The sequence below is a fragment of the Dermacentor silvarum genome, chromosome 4 (genome assembly GCF_013339745.2).
Source record: "Dermacentor silvarum isolate Dsil-2018 chromosome 4, BIME_Dsil_1.4, whole genome shotgun sequence".
Taxonomy (NCBI): domain Eukaryota; kingdom Metazoa; phylum Arthropoda; class Arachnida; order Ixodida; family Ixodidae; genus Dermacentor; species Dermacentor silvarum.
Window position 1 is genome coordinate 9,210,174 of NC_051157.2, and position 15,170 is coordinate 9,225,343.

Genomic DNA, 15,170 nt, shown 5'->3' on the forward strand with positions numbered 1-15,170 from the left:
AGTGTGCGGTACGTGGTGCCGTGCCTCGACGCCCTCTTTCCCGCGTTTCCTTTGTCATGCATACTGAGTACAGGGAAAGTAGTACAAATTTATAGGAATGTTCGAATTACATCTTTTTAATTGAATGGAATAAGAGTATTTGAGCCTGACACTGCAGGGACGCGTACCTAGAGCTATAGTATCTCCAGCGTATCATTAAAGCTTCTATATCTCTCTAAAGCTAGCATGTGTGTGGGCGGGCTTTGCATTGGCCTTGAGGATGCAGCGTAGATGCGGGCGTTGCGATGCCGACAACGCGAACAGCGGCCGCGCGGTTCCTTTTTTTTTTTTTTTTTTTTGTACACTAATTCGAAGCAGGATGCGCACCGCTCAGATAAATTTATCGCGTTACCACCATCACCGCGATTCCAGCGATAGCGTTATTGAAAATTACCTATCGAAAAGCAGTCTTTACGACGTTTTTCTCAACAACGTGCCCACGTTTAGGAAAGGATTGCGCAGATACTGGGACATTTTTATGTACTTAGGTATCAAATACAGAATTAGTGAGAATGCCTCTGTCTTCGTGGGGTGGGCTTAGCTTCCACGCCTTGACAGCAGCCTAGTTTATCTTTCTTTTGCTTCGAGTAATTATTACTGGACTGGGGTGAGCAAGATGTCACAAAGCACGCACTGACATTGTATCACAGAGATTTCAACTCCAAACTTCTAGTCTGTAAAAAATAAAGAAGCTAACTCGTGTCATTTCGTTCAGTTTTCTCATTTTTGTTTTAATAGTAACAGGTAAAGACAGTGAAGCTTCTGAGCGATGAATAAGAGGAGTTTCTGCTAGACACCGCGACCATATTTCTTACTCAACTGCACGTGCGCAGTCTTGCGCTTCTTTCTAGGGTTTTACGTGCCGAAGCAGTCTTGGGCTGACAAAGCGCAGGCAAAACAAAATCCAAATCTCGCGTATTGTGCTCCAACAATGATTTGCAGAAATCAAAGAGCGTTGCATGCTCTAGAGCGCTTGGAGGCGCCAAACGTGCGGTGAGCCATGGCATGGAACAAAAGCACGTTTCCTGTGCCGTTTCCAGCCGTTGTTACCACGCACTGAGTAGGTGGCGGCATTCATTAGCGACCACAGTCATATTCTTACAAGAAGCCGTGCTGCTGAACCAATTGGCTTTCCCATTTTATCTTCTCGAGGACACCGCCTTTTTCGCGCTCCTGTGTGTACTGACTATGTGTACTCCTGCGTGCGTTTACCGTGTACATAGTAATATCTGGCCTAACGGCCGAAGTGGGAGCTTCAACAGAATCGGGGATCTTGCTATGCCCTGAAAAAGCGTTTCAGCCGGTAGAAAACAACGGGCACGGCAGAGTGCATATCCGCAAGTGTCGCGGCCGAGGTGGCCGAGCTGGCCAGCACAAACCCATCCTGTATCCACATTATCGCGCATAACGCAACTCGTGAGTCGCAACAAAATACTCGTGGGTGCGCTGACTGAACAGTAATTATTTCCAAGAATCGCTTATGCATGAGCTTTCCCGTTTGCGCACTAGATATGCTTGAACCGTTTCGTGCCGAACCAGTAACAGCTATTATTTGTTCGGTTCCCAAAGCAGTCAACTCGTTACTGAAACGAAATTGCGTATGAAAACACATTCTGAAGCTCCGACGTTCTTTACTGCCGTGTTCATGCTTTCTTATTCCTTTCTTTCCACTTTTCATCCTACTCTCCCCCTGGTGTGGAGTAGCAGAGCGAATGTCCATTTGCATTTCTCGCTGCATTTATTTCGATTTCGCCAAACGGAATGTGCTGCGCAAATAATCGTTACGGCTCACTGCCTGCGCCGTTTCTCGTGTCAGGGGAGCGTCAGAAGAAGTGCGTGCTCCAGATCAGGGACGACAGCGCCAAGGAGGGCTTTGAAGAGCTGCGCCTGGTGCTCGGGTCTGAGCGCAGCAGCACCGCCGGCATGGCGATGCTGGGGGAGCCGAGCGTCGCCAAGATCCGCATCCGAGACGAGTCCTGACCGTGAGTTCATTCGCCACATTCTGGGATTTTTGTGCGTGACCCCACTGTGCAAACAGCAGGGCTAAACACCTGCGTTGGGCAGTAAAAAACGTGGCATACGTAATCATTTGTCTTGGAAAACTTATGAAGAGGCTGTGCTCACAGCTATCCTCCTGATGACGAACTAATTAGAACACTCTGCACTCTTCACTAAAGCATGTGCGTGAGTCAATGACGCTTGACATTCGGCTTCAGCAGTGAATTTCGTGTCCTCTAAAATAATGTACGGTCTGCTAGTGACGCTACAATTCGCAATCCGCGCTGAAGGACTCGTAAAATAGGTCCTACATTCACACGGACCAAAGTTCGGAATTCTGAGTCGGAACATTGCCTGAGTCGATCGGATGGTAGACTAGGTAAACTTATTTTGAGCTTCAGTGCCGGACGCGGCGGCCGCATCCAGATTGGGGAGAAATGCGAGAACGCTCCTGTATTCTGCATTGGGTGCATGTTGAAGAACGCCGGGTGCTGAAAATTGATCCAGAGCCTCCATTTGTGGTGTGCTAATCAGATCGTGGTTCTGGCTAGTAAAACGCATAATTTAATTTGATTTATTTACTGCTGAGCATATTATCGGTGCTGAAAGTGGGTTTGTGACCGAGGAGGCGCATGTAATTATACCGGCGCGGCGATTTCGGAAAAGAGTGAGTGAGTGAGTGAGTGAGTGAGTGAGTGAGTGAGTGAGTGAGTGAGTGAGTGAGTGAGTGATGAGTGAGTGTGTGAGTGTAGTGGTGGAGTGTGTGTGTGTGTGTGTGTGTGTGTGTGTGTGTGTGTGTGTGTGTGTGTGTGTGTGTGTGGTGGTGGTGCGTGTGTGTGTGTGTGGTGTGTGTGTGTGTGTGTGTGTGTGTGTGTGTGTGTGTGTGTGTGTGTGTGTGTGTGTGTGTGTGTGTGTGTGTGTGTGTGTGTGTGTGTGTGTGTGTGTGTGTGTGTGTGTGTGTGTGTGTGTGTGTGTGTGTGTGTGTGTGTGTGTGTGTGTGTGTGTGTGTGTGTGTGTGTGTGTGTGTGTGTGTGTGTGTGTGTGTGTGTGTGTGTGTGTGTGTGTGTGTGTAGTGTGTGGATCTAAGCGCAGAGCTTAAAATCCATCCTGTGGAATTACAGGCTGAAATCACAGCTGAGCGAGACATTTGTTGCGTGAGAGAGGCGCCGATAAATACCTTCGTATCTGAAACAGCATATTCATGCAACGCGCTCAGTTCGTACTTTAACCAACACACTTCCCACCAGAGCCCGTGATCCGGTTCCGGCAGACGCGGACGACTGTGAAGGAACCCCGAAACCCGGACGACTCTGTGAGCCTGGCCATATCCGTGGTACGGCAGGGCGACTGCAGCGCCACGTCGGTGGTGCGTGTCTACAGCCGCGACGGATCGGCCACGGCGGGCAAGGACTACCAGCCTCTGTCGCAGGGTGCGTACGCTGCCGGCCCTCAGTGCAATGGTGGGCATTAAGCGTAAAACTGGGGTGGAAGTGCAAAGGTCGGAGGCACATAGCGGTATCCTACAACACCTCTTTTTGCCCCTTCCTCAGTAGCAGAACAGCGTAATATTTTGTTGACGCATTCGCATCCCAACTAGCATGACGATTGGAGATGACGGCCATCCATTGATGTTCTTTCTTGAAAAATAGAGAGAGAAGAACCGAACCCAAATTACAATATGGGCCCGGCCATGTTGCAATTAGTTGAAAACTTATTTAGTGAATTCTTGTTAATTAGTCGATTATGCATTTAATTTTGTTTTGCAAGTAACGGCCGCCTTTGCGAGTAGACCAGCTCATGAACTAGAATTGTGCTATCTGCCACAGGCAGCCTTTAAAAATTTTTGAAAGTGTTCGCTGAAACACCCTGTATACTCAGTATACTCATGTGGCTAGTGAATAACCCCGGTACCTTACGTTAGAGCGCACGGTGAAAAACCTCTGCGCCTTTCGGCATTCGCGATACCATCACTTGAGGGGCGGCCTGTCCTCATCGACGAGCGCTGGCTGACCTCAAAAAAATAATGAATCCTGATGCCTTACGTGTCAAAAACACGATCCGATTGTGAGGCATGCCGTACTGGATAGTCCACCTCCATTGCAATGCAACCGCCGGGACCGAACCCGCGACCTCGTGCTCAGCAGAGCAATTCAGAACTACCACGACGGGTTACTGGCTGGCTACGAAGATGTCATTACTGTGCACTCAAAAATCAAAGAAATAACAAAATTATAGAAATATAGCGCAGGATTTCATTCGTTTTCTGAACCTTTCTTATCGCTTTCCGCTGCACGTGTAGGCACCACGACGCATACGACATTAAAAAAAAAGAAAAGAAAAAAAAAAGATTATTCTCTGGTTTACTCAGCACCAACGTGCGACTGAGTGAGACCGGTGATAGCGAACACCTCAGTCTTCCAACCTCCGGTGGCCTTTGACGTAATTACACGCGTTTTTTATACGTTTCGGCTTACTTTCCGTACATGCATGAGTGCCTCCAACATACTTGCAATTTAACTTTTCGTCTTCGAGAACTGCTAATTTTATTCCAGCTGCTCCCGTGTACTTTTGTCCAGCATCATGTGCCTCCTCTTGCTTGACTTATTGATGTTATTTTGGCTTTTAAATGGTGTAAATAACGCGATAAAACGCTGTATCGTTTTGCCATCTGCTGCCGCCAATGTTATTCGCTGGTCTTGAGTAGAAATTTCTGGTGCAGACGTCTTCATATACATTGACAGTGTCCTGCCAGCTCGGCGTATACGGCTCAGTTGAACGTTTCAAGAGGGCTGTTGGTTGTAGAAAAGAACTGACCATAAATATGTTATCAACAAACACAATGCAAATTAAAGCAATTTGCGTAGTCAAAGTTATGCTGAGACATCATCAGGTCGAGTTCCATCATTTCGAGACTCGAAGTTAGGGTTACTGTTCAAGTCAAAAACAGGGGACATGAAGGAAATCATTGTTAAAGTTAAAATTTTAACTCGAATTCGTGCCTAATTATGCTAAACTAAGCGGGGACCTATCGTGACATTTAAGGTACTTTCTGGAGATGTGTGGGAGATAGCAGACATCTCTTCTGTCGAAATTGTCGGAGGTCGTTTGAGGTGGTAAGTATTCTAGCCGAAGTCTATTACGTTGGGCATTTCTTCTTCGGCTACGGTACGGTGCGACTCTTTTACCAGTCAATGCGAACGGCCACGCGTGCGGGCGAGCTCGTCAGGTGTGCTAGATGCGTTGTTGTTTTTTAGAGACTGGTAGGCTCCTCAAGTCTTCTGCTAAGCGCGCCTGTTCCATCCAAAAAAACCTGACGAAACATCACACTGGCATCAGGAACACAGGGAACGCTGGTAAAGCGATGAAACAATTCCATATAATATACTACGAAGCGGTGAACGCAGCTTCATATTCTTTTCAAAGCAACCATTTTCGGCAAACTTCACCCTGTCGTACTCAGTTAATTTTTACTGGTCTTCCCTTCGCTCACGTAGTGGCGCTTGCTGCGCGTCGCGAGAGCCGGAACGAGCGACGTCTCGGGGTAAACGGGGCTCGTTCGTCATGTGCGGCGAAAGTATAGCCAGAGCACAACCACACCAGAGAGGTAAGATCACTGCCCCTTTTTGTTGTCACTGTCGTATTTGGCCGCCAATTGAATTACAAGCTCAGCGGCTGATAGACGGAAAGCAATAGGACAGACACGCCGCTTCCGTAAGTTGCAAGAGAAATCGTCCGCATAGCGCGTAGTAGTGTTCTTTCCAGGCCGTGTTGGCTACGACCTTTCATCCTGAAGCTTTTATAACAAAGCCGGCTAATCAACCATCTTATGCACGCATCTTTCTTTCTTTCACCTAGTAGGGTGAATTCCGACGCTTATACGCGTTCTTTGATTGCATTTCCTTCGTACAACAAGCGTACAACGTATAAAAAGAAATCTACGTAAACGCTGGCTTGTCATAAATACTCGCCTAATAAGTTCCTCGATGGGCACACCACCTTCCTCAGTTTATAGCGTCCGTCATTATTAGAATAGTTTAAATGTTGGTACCTAATTTTTACTAAGCACCTATAAATATAGGCGTAGTCATAAGCTACCGGCAGTTAATGCAAGGTATGAACGCACAGTTCGTTCTTACAGCATACAACCCTCCGCGTAATAATTTTCTTTTTTCTGTCAACGATTACTTGCAACAAGTAATTCTACAGTGTCCGTTTTTCCGGCAGGACACGTCGCATTTTAAACACTGAACTGAAGGCATGTCCGTGTTGCCATAAAATGCGATGATGTTGTAAGCGCACGAGCTCGGAAGCACATGCAAGAGGGGATGGTGCGGCAGGCCCTCTTCGTGCGTCTTCAGCAGTGCAACACTCACGTGTTCTTAAATTTAGGCAGCGAGAACCCGTTGTAAAACGGCAATGTCAAAGTGGGCAAATGCACTTGGATCCCGTTCGGCATTGGCAGAGAGAAGCCGCTCTTATATATTTCACTACGGAAGTTTGCAGTCTGTGAAAAGAAAAGAAAATGAAAAAACTTTTATTCTGGCTTTACATTTGCGCCTGGCATGTTCATGGTACTTGCGGACGTGCACACGCACGACGACACTTAGGTCAATAGAAGTACTAGAGTATGAACTAGTACAAACCATGAATGTCACTATTTCGTCGCGCGAGCCAGTCATTAATGATACAAAGCGAAGCGTCTGGGCTCTCAAAAGAGCGAACGTAGCGGCGGGGCTAGTAAATGCTGCTCGTGCTCCAGACCTCCTCTGTCTAGAGCTCAGCTATTCTTTGTCATGACTGAGTGAAGGAGCCGCTTTCGTTTCTTCTCCCAAGTCTGCGAACGCAAAAGCGCCCCTGACTGGGAGAAACAGAAAGCAAAAACACCTCGACAAAATAAATTATCACAATGGGAGCGCGAGACAGTTCATTTATGCCGAGGCCAGCTCGCACAATGGCGGGGTCCGCCCGAAACGGCGCCACCGGCGCCATCATTTTTCTCAAGCAGCCAGCACGCAGCACGTCTCCTTAAAGGCGTCGGCCTCGATCGAGCGCGTTCTGTTTCCGTTTCTGCCGAAAGTACCCGACGCGACGACACTGCTGCGCTGAGAACGAGTTGCCGCAGTTCGTGGAAAAGTGGTGCCCCCACACCTCACAGTTCGCGTGATGGATCGGCCCAATGACGGAAGAAGCGCCTGCACCACGAGTCGACGAGCGAATACTCTCGCCGGGTGACGGCGCGCAGTCCAGACGCTGGGGCTAGAACACGCCAGGTATTCTCTTGCGCGGCGGTTCGTGCGTTGCGTTTAAACGTGCTCGCTTTCGGACTTGAGTCTCCTCTCACCTCGGCGACGCGACCGACGGGGCGCTCGTGTGTGTGGTGCTGCGCTTTGTCCTTTCAAATAGCAGCACCACGTTGCGCGAGCGATATTCTTAGTGTGCGCAAACGCCCACCTTCGACTCCGCTATGTTCAAACTGTGTTCCCTTTTTTATTCTCTCTCTCCGTTTTCTTTGTCTCGCAGAACTCACATTCCGCCCTCTCCTGAACGAGACCGTTTTCACGGTTCAGATCCTCTACGACGAAGCCAAGGAACATAAAGAGGCTTTTACACTCCACCTCAAGGAAGACGCCAACCGCATAGCCGACGTGAAGGTAACGTAGCATCGTCGTACCTAATCAGTGGCGTAGCCGGAAATTGTGTTCAAGGGAGGGGCTACGACAGTCTCGGCCTGTCTGGATACAACCTATAACGGGACGCAATTTGTTAAGAGCGCGTTTTTTTTGTTCTTGTGCTTGCACAAAAAAAAAAGAAGAAGAAGGAAAAAAAAGTTGACGGTTCTGACAAAAATTTAGTAAGTGCTATGGCCACTAAAAGTTATGCACGGGCCGTTCTTATAAATTTACACGAACGCCAGCCACACGAAGTCTTATCAGCCTCTGTTGGCGTTGACATTTGATGTTTTTAACTGACACGGCTCATTCTCATTTAGCATGGCTTCAGTTGCCTAGATGATGCGAAACAAGTCAATGGTGAACCGTATGCAAATAATCAAAGACGAGACGCTAGTGGCGCGAATAGTGGGCGCCACCTGCCGAAAAAGGAAAAGTGCCCCAATAGAGAAACGGGTACAATTATTTATTTGTACAACAGAGTGGCTGACCCGGCGAGAAACCAACCGCTCCAGGTTTTAACGCTGGTAGAACTCGAAGGCACTCCTCCTACTTTCTACTCGCATTTTTCTGCCTAACGAGAATATAAAAAAGAAAAAGAAATGGCAATTATAAATGAAGTGTAAGAAGTGAGTGTATTCAGAAGTCAACGAAAACACCCTCATTTGCGAATTTTTCATCTCCATATTTCCACGAGTAAGAAAAATAAATCATAACGAAGAAGGTATGTCAACAGACAGTAGTGTTATCGGCTTAACCACATTGTATAAGTGACATCCAGAGCGAGGGCATCTGCTTGCATGCGCGCTTGGATAAGAAAATTTCTGAGGGCTTTGGAAAAGAGGTTACTGGACTTGGACAAGAAAGGCTGGAAGAGACAGCTGGACACAAAGGAAGTAATAACGCACAGGACTTTGTGAAAGAGTTGGCACGACACGAAGTCAAACGCCTCTCGCAGGGATGTGAAGGTCTCAGCAAAGTACATTGCTGGGCAAGTTCGGTACATACTAGCGTAAAGGCCGGGCGCGAACTGAGATGGACACTGTGACGTGCCGTTGTGGTCGTCGGTTTCTATGGGTTCCGGGGCGGCATAAGACGCATCCAGACACAGTGGAGACCAGGAAGGGACTGCCTGACCCTTCTTCTTTATTGCTCGAGCCCCTCTCGCGAGCGCGAGCTCGGCGCCAAGGCGCAAGACACGTGCGCACCAAGCGTCGTCTGCTTTCGCTCGTGACATGGCCGGGTTTTGAAACAAGTCGTCCCGACTGTTTACAACACTAAAAACACAACACATAACATTCGCAATGGTACAACAGGAATTATCTAAAACATAAGCAAACTTAAAGAGCAATCATACAACAGTAACTATTTACAAGGGCAAGCTTTGTCGTCCCATTTTTACACACATAAATAAATGTAATCACTCCAACTATACTACACCACACACTTCACTGCATCCATACGGCGTCAGACACATGTACGGCTTAGTCCGTTGCACGAGGTTGTTCCATCTCTGCAATTGGGCTCAGGTAGGGCTTCAATTTCTCCACATGCACAATGTCCGTTCCCATGTTATCGGCAAGTTCGATCTCGTAGTTCACGGGAGACAGTCTGTTCACTACCTTGTGAGGGCCGTTGTACCATGTGGTCGATTTCACACCGGAGGGTGGAGCCTTAAGAAGCACTAGTTGTCCTCTTTCGAACACAACGTCCTTGTGGTGCTTGTTGAAGTAGTCCTTCTGTTTTTCTTGTGCCAGTCTGATGTACGCGGCCGCAAGTTCTCTAGCTTTTTTCAGTCTTTCGCTCACTACCGCGCCATAACTGGAATCTTCTTTCAGTTCTTCAAGTTCTAGGCGGCTGTAAACAACGTCTAGTGGAAGCACTGGATCCCTACCATAAACTAAGAAGAATGGAGTTTGGCGAACCGTGTCCTGGTACCCGGTGTTGTAGCAAAATACAACATATGGGAGTACATCAGCCCACTTCTCTCCCCCGGCGGTAGTCATGGCAATCATCTGCTTGATAGTCTTGTTAGCCCTTTCGCACAAGCCATTTGCTGCAGGATGATATGCGGTAGTGGCAGCATGTGTGATGCCACGATGTTTGAGGTAAGCTTCAGTAGATCGTGCCATCATTTGAGTACCGCGGTCTGTAATAATCGTGGCTGGGCATCCATGCTTCAAGACAATTCTGCGCTCAATGAACTTTTGAACTGTCGTGGCTTCTATATTCCTCAAGGGTTTTGCCTCAACAAACTTGGTGAGGTAGTCAATGGCTACGATGATATATTTATATCCTCGAGAGTTCTTGAATGGTCCTACGATGTCCATCCCAACTGTATGAAAAGGGCTGTGCACTTCTATCGGTTGTAGTAATCCATAAGGCAGCGATGTCGACATCTTCATCCTCTGACAAAGGTCGCAGTGACTCACATACCGTTTGACATCCGTATAGAGCTTTGGCCAGTAGTACTTGGACCTCAGCGCTTCGAATGTTCTTCTGATGCCCATGTGGCCACCGTACCTTCCTTCATGCATTTCTCGAAGTGCCTCAGCCTGTCGCTGAGAAGGAAGGCAGAGGAGAAATCGACTGCTGACCGGACCTTGATCTCTCCTGTACAGTACCTCATTGTGCATCAAAAATTTCTTTTGGGCCCGTTTCTGTTGCTTCTTTGTGCCCAATGCACCATTAAGCAGATCCAGGACTTTAGCGCAGAATGCGTCCTGACGCTGCTCTTCACCCATGTTGCCACAGTATCGCAGTGGTGGATAGGATACAGCAAGGATTTGGCCTTTCTCTGGAACAATGGGAGGTGTCCTTGAGAGACAATCTGGTGCGCTGTGCAAGATTCCTGATTTGTAGGTGACGTCAAAGTCGAACTCCTGCAAAATCAGCGACCAACGGAGGAGACGTTGGTTACCTTCCTTGTAGCGCAAAATCCAGCAAAGGGCGTGGTGGTCACTGACAACTTGAAATTTGCGGCCTATCAAGTATGGTCGCAACTGTTCTAATGCCCATTTCACAGCGAGGGCTTCCAGTTCCGTCGAAGAATAATTGACCTCTGCGCCTTTAAGTGCCCTGCTCAGGTATAACACTGGGCGATATCGTCGCTCTTCATCTTCTTGCAGCAACAGACCTCCTAAGCCGAGACGAGATGCGTCTGTGTGTACTTGCACCCTAAATTCCGTTCTCTCCGAGAATAGTTTGAGGACAGGCGGCTGACACAAAGCGCACTTTAATGTCTCAAAGGCCACTTGCTGATCCTCTTCCCAGGAAAAAGCAGAATTCTTCTTTAGGAGGGATCGTAGAGGTGCAGCGGTAACGCTGTAATTAGGGATAAACTTCCGGAAGTATGACGTAAGCCCCATGAATGACTGGAGTTCCTGTACGGTTCGAGGAGGCCGGAACATCTGAACAGCTGCCAGTTTCGATGGGTCAGGACTTACACCATCTTTTGTGACAACATGCCCAAGGTAATTAATAGCAGTGCAGAAGAAGTAACACTTCTGTGGTTTGAACTTCAAAGCTGCTTTCTGGAACCTTGAAAAGATGTCCCTGAGGTGCGAAACATGGTCTTCAAATGTCTGACTGAAGACTACGCAATCATCCATGTAGACGAGAGCGTTGTCATACCTAATTCCGTCAATGATTGTATCGACGGCTCGTTGACACGTCAAAGGAGCACCTTTAAGACCAAACGGCATCCGTAGGAATTCGTAGAGACCCCAAGGTGTAACGAAAGCCGTCTTCTGTATGTCATCTGGATGCATGGCTATCTGATAAAAACCAGACACCAAGTCCATGACAGAAAAGTACTTGCTTCCGGTGAGCGCCTGCAGGGCATCTTCAATCCTTGGAAAAGGGTAAACAGTATCTTCAGTCACTGCGTTGAGCCGTCGATAATCGACGCACATGCGTGTTGTCCCGTCTTTCTTCGCTACTAGGACCAGCGGTGAAGCCCAAGGACTTCGAGAAGGCCGGACTATGTTGGCATCGATGAGGTCCTTGATCAGACTCTTGACGAGGTCACGTTGCGCAGGAGACAATCTGCGAGGTCGTTGGGAGATAGGCTTTGCATCCCCAGTTGGAATACAATGTTGCTCAACTTTGCATGAGCCTACATCCGTACTTGATTGTGCGAAGCAAGCAGCATGCTGCGCCAACAACTCCTTCACGACCTGCAGCTCACTTGAGGATAACGTTGTGCCAACGTTAAAGTTTACGTCACCAATTTGGATTGAGCAATGCTGCGGGTCAACAACTGCACAGGCTGGTGGTTCATCAAGATCCTCAGGAGAAGGCAGGCATGAAACTTGGAGAATCTGTTGACAGTCTTCCACAGAGAGTTCAATGTCCTCTATTCCCCCTGCTTCTTCTACGACTCCAACTGTCATCTGAGATGGAAGCACGATGGCTTGGGGTGAACAGTTCGTAAGCAAAACCTTGACTATCTTTTCGGATGCATCTGCAACCATGGGCTCCACAATGACCGAATAGCGGTCGTACAAGAGCTTTGTCCCTGTGATGACCATCACACAATCTTTATCTCTAGACATGCGATGCCAGTCCACTGGAACTAACTTCCGTGATAAAGCAGGTAGTGTTTGTTCCCTAATGAGGTGGATCTTTTGTAACATCTGAGGAACAGACAAAGCAAAGCTTTGTGAACCCCAGTCGATGATGGCTCTTGAGGCCCGTAGGAAGTCGTCGCCTAGAAGCACTCCGTCATGAGGTAGCCGCTTAACCACGACAAATTCATGCTGCAATGTTTGGCCGTCGACTGTTACAACAGCTTTGACTTGACCCAAGTTTTCTAAGTGATGGCCGCTTGCTCCTACCAAACGCAGGGACGAAGGCTCAATAATTAGCTTGAGTCTCTCAACCAGTGGTGCTGTAATCAGACTTTTCACAGCACCTGAGTCCAAGATGCCTTTAAACGTTTGTCCGTTGATGATGACAGGAACGGAAAAAATAACCGCTTCTGTAGAACAAGACACCTGCTCAATCACTGATGACTGCTCGCGGGCATTGGCGTCACCAGTTGATCGTTTCCCTGCTCTTTTGGGCTGGTGGACTCAAATTCCTCCTGCCACTTCAAAAATTCTGCAGTTAGTGGCAGACGACACTGTGTGACAAAATGTCCGCTTCTAGAGCAGTTCAAGCATAGTTTACGAATCCTGGAGGTGTTCCCTTGAGATCTGTTAAAAACACGTGGTGAATAATAAGTCTGATTCCTCGGAGGCGGCTTCACTTCATGTTCCCTTTGAGGTAGGTTTTTCTGGGGTAGCTGATTTTCTGAGGAACCGCTAGACTCCATGCTCTCCTTGCGCTGACGATTCCGCATAGACTTCCGAGACGAACGCTTTACCAAAACGGGGCGTTCCGTGGTCTGCGATGTGGGAGGTTCAACCGCAACCAGAACTTTAACGTTTTCCTCGGTATTGCTGATCTGGTCAAAGCGCAGAAAAGAGTCTATCATGTCATTTAGTTTCTCAAAATTCTTGTCAAAGAAGTGTTTCTTGGCCTTGTCTGAAAGCGTAGCCATGATGACCTGACACTTCTCCTTTTGCAATACCGGATAATTGCATTGTTCCATGAGGTCCAACTTGCGGTAAGCAAAGTCTGTACACGACTCTCCAGCTCGTTGTGTAGCTCCGAACATTCGCTGCTTAGAGGTTACATCACAGTCAATGTTGTAACGGCGACGGAACGCTGCCTTCACATCAGCCCAAGTAGCGATATTGACCATCTTTGCGTGGTGGCGCATCCATGTGAAATCCTTAGCTGGGAGCCTAGAGATAATGAAGGGTATCGCGACCTCTTCATGAACGCTGAAGGTTCTGAACCAAAAATCAACTTGATGAAACCAAGCGGTGACATCTTTCCCAAGATGCGGTAAGGAGCTAGCTGCGAAACTTGAAACTCGGTCGCGAGCGTCTTCACCCGAGCTGTTAGAGATGCATAAAGTAGCTTCGTCTTTAGCTTTGCCGCGTTGGTTTCCCGAGCCGCGTTGAAGATTTATCGACGCAGCGCTCGTCTCCGTACTTTGGCAGGATTCGGCGTCCGAGTCCTCACGCGTTTTCGACTCCAAGCGCTCGATGCGTTCCACAATTGGAGCGAGTAAGTTGCAAAAGAAGTCGTGACTTGCCTGCAACTGCGTGTCAAGAGGTGGCTTTGGTGCGTCGACTTCTTTGACGGAGTCGTGTCCATTCGAAAACATTATTTTCAGTCCTTCCAATTCCCGCCGGAGCTGATCCACTTCGGTTTTTAGGGCACCTGCTTCGGACACGGCTGTCCTGTAGGCTTCCACCCGGGCGGCGTCATCCAACTGTTCGAACACATCGATGGAACACTGGGCGGTCGCCATGTTAGGTTTACGGAGCCGACGCTGTCCTGAAGGCAGTGGTTCGACCAAAGGAACGCGCAGCGAGCGACGACCCCACATCAAAAGGGAATAAACGTCTTCATAGCTCACCCCGAGCCGTTGGGCGCCAAATGTGACGTGCCGTTGTGGTCGTCGGTTTCTATGGGTTCCGGGGCGGCATAAGACGCATCCAGACACAGTGGAGACCAGGAAGGGACTGCCTGACCCTTCTTCTTTATTGCTCGAGCCCCTCTCGCGAGCGCGAGCTCGGCGCCAAGGCGCAAGACACGTGCGCACCAAGCGTCGTCTGCTTTCGCTCGTGACAGACACGAAGTTGATATCGGAGCCCTTCTCGTTCTTTACCTCCCTATCCAGTCCTGGCTTAGTAGTCGTATTATTTTTCGCTAGGCCCTCTTTACAAGAAGATGAAAACGATTAAAAATGAGAAGGCACATCGCATAGAACAAAAAATATGAAGTCATGAGGGTTTAAAATGGAGAGAGAGAGAGAGAGAAAAGACACCCATTGATCTTCCGCTCCCTCACTGTCCGGGGCTACTCTTGTGAGAGTGGTGGGGACAGAAGACAGAGGTGGTGGTGTGACGTTGTTGGTGTCCTGTCTTTGGTGTAAGGCGACGTAAACAAATGTCACGAAACACGCGCACGCTCGAGTATGATAACAGCGTCCGCTCTGCGCTGTCGGTAGCGAAGCAGCAGTTCGGGACAAACCCGGGAACGAAAAGCCTTGGCGCTTGGTTCACTTGGCGATTCCAAAACTGGGGCATGCATAATGTCTAGATCGATGAATACCGTCTAGTCACCGATTCACTCTTGTTTCCTCCGCAGGACTCAAAGATGATCGTGTACATCGAGGACGTGCGGTTCCTTCCAGCGGTCACGTTTCCCTCTGAACCAGTCGTGGTGTCTCTTCGAGACTACGATGACGCTGACGAAGCGTCGCCACAGCCTATCCACGGATACCCGCTCTGCTGCATATCGGTGCGAGTAGTCGCATTTTCCGAGAAATGCGTTTGCGCACGGCCGGCGGCATCCAAAGGCAGCGCTAATGAAACACACGAGGGTGCATGTAGCAGTGTCAGA

General features: G+C 48.6%; 1 protein-coding gene across 1 annotated transcript in view; it reads left to right on the forward strand.

The window, feature by feature from the left end:
• Positions 1–15,170, forward strand: part of LOC119448097 (FRAS1-related extracellular matrix protein 2-like) — a 219,057-nt gene that overhangs the window by 180,708 nt on the left and 23,179 nt on the right. The window contains 5 exon segments of the mRNA XM_049665130.1: positions 1,856–2,012; positions 2,081–2,094; positions 3,285–3,467; positions 7,558–7,688; positions 14,916–15,068. Of these exon segments, the coding sequence (XP_049521087.1) occupies positions 1,856–2,012; positions 2,081–2,094; positions 3,285–3,467; positions 7,558–7,688; positions 14,916–15,068 (638 nt within the window).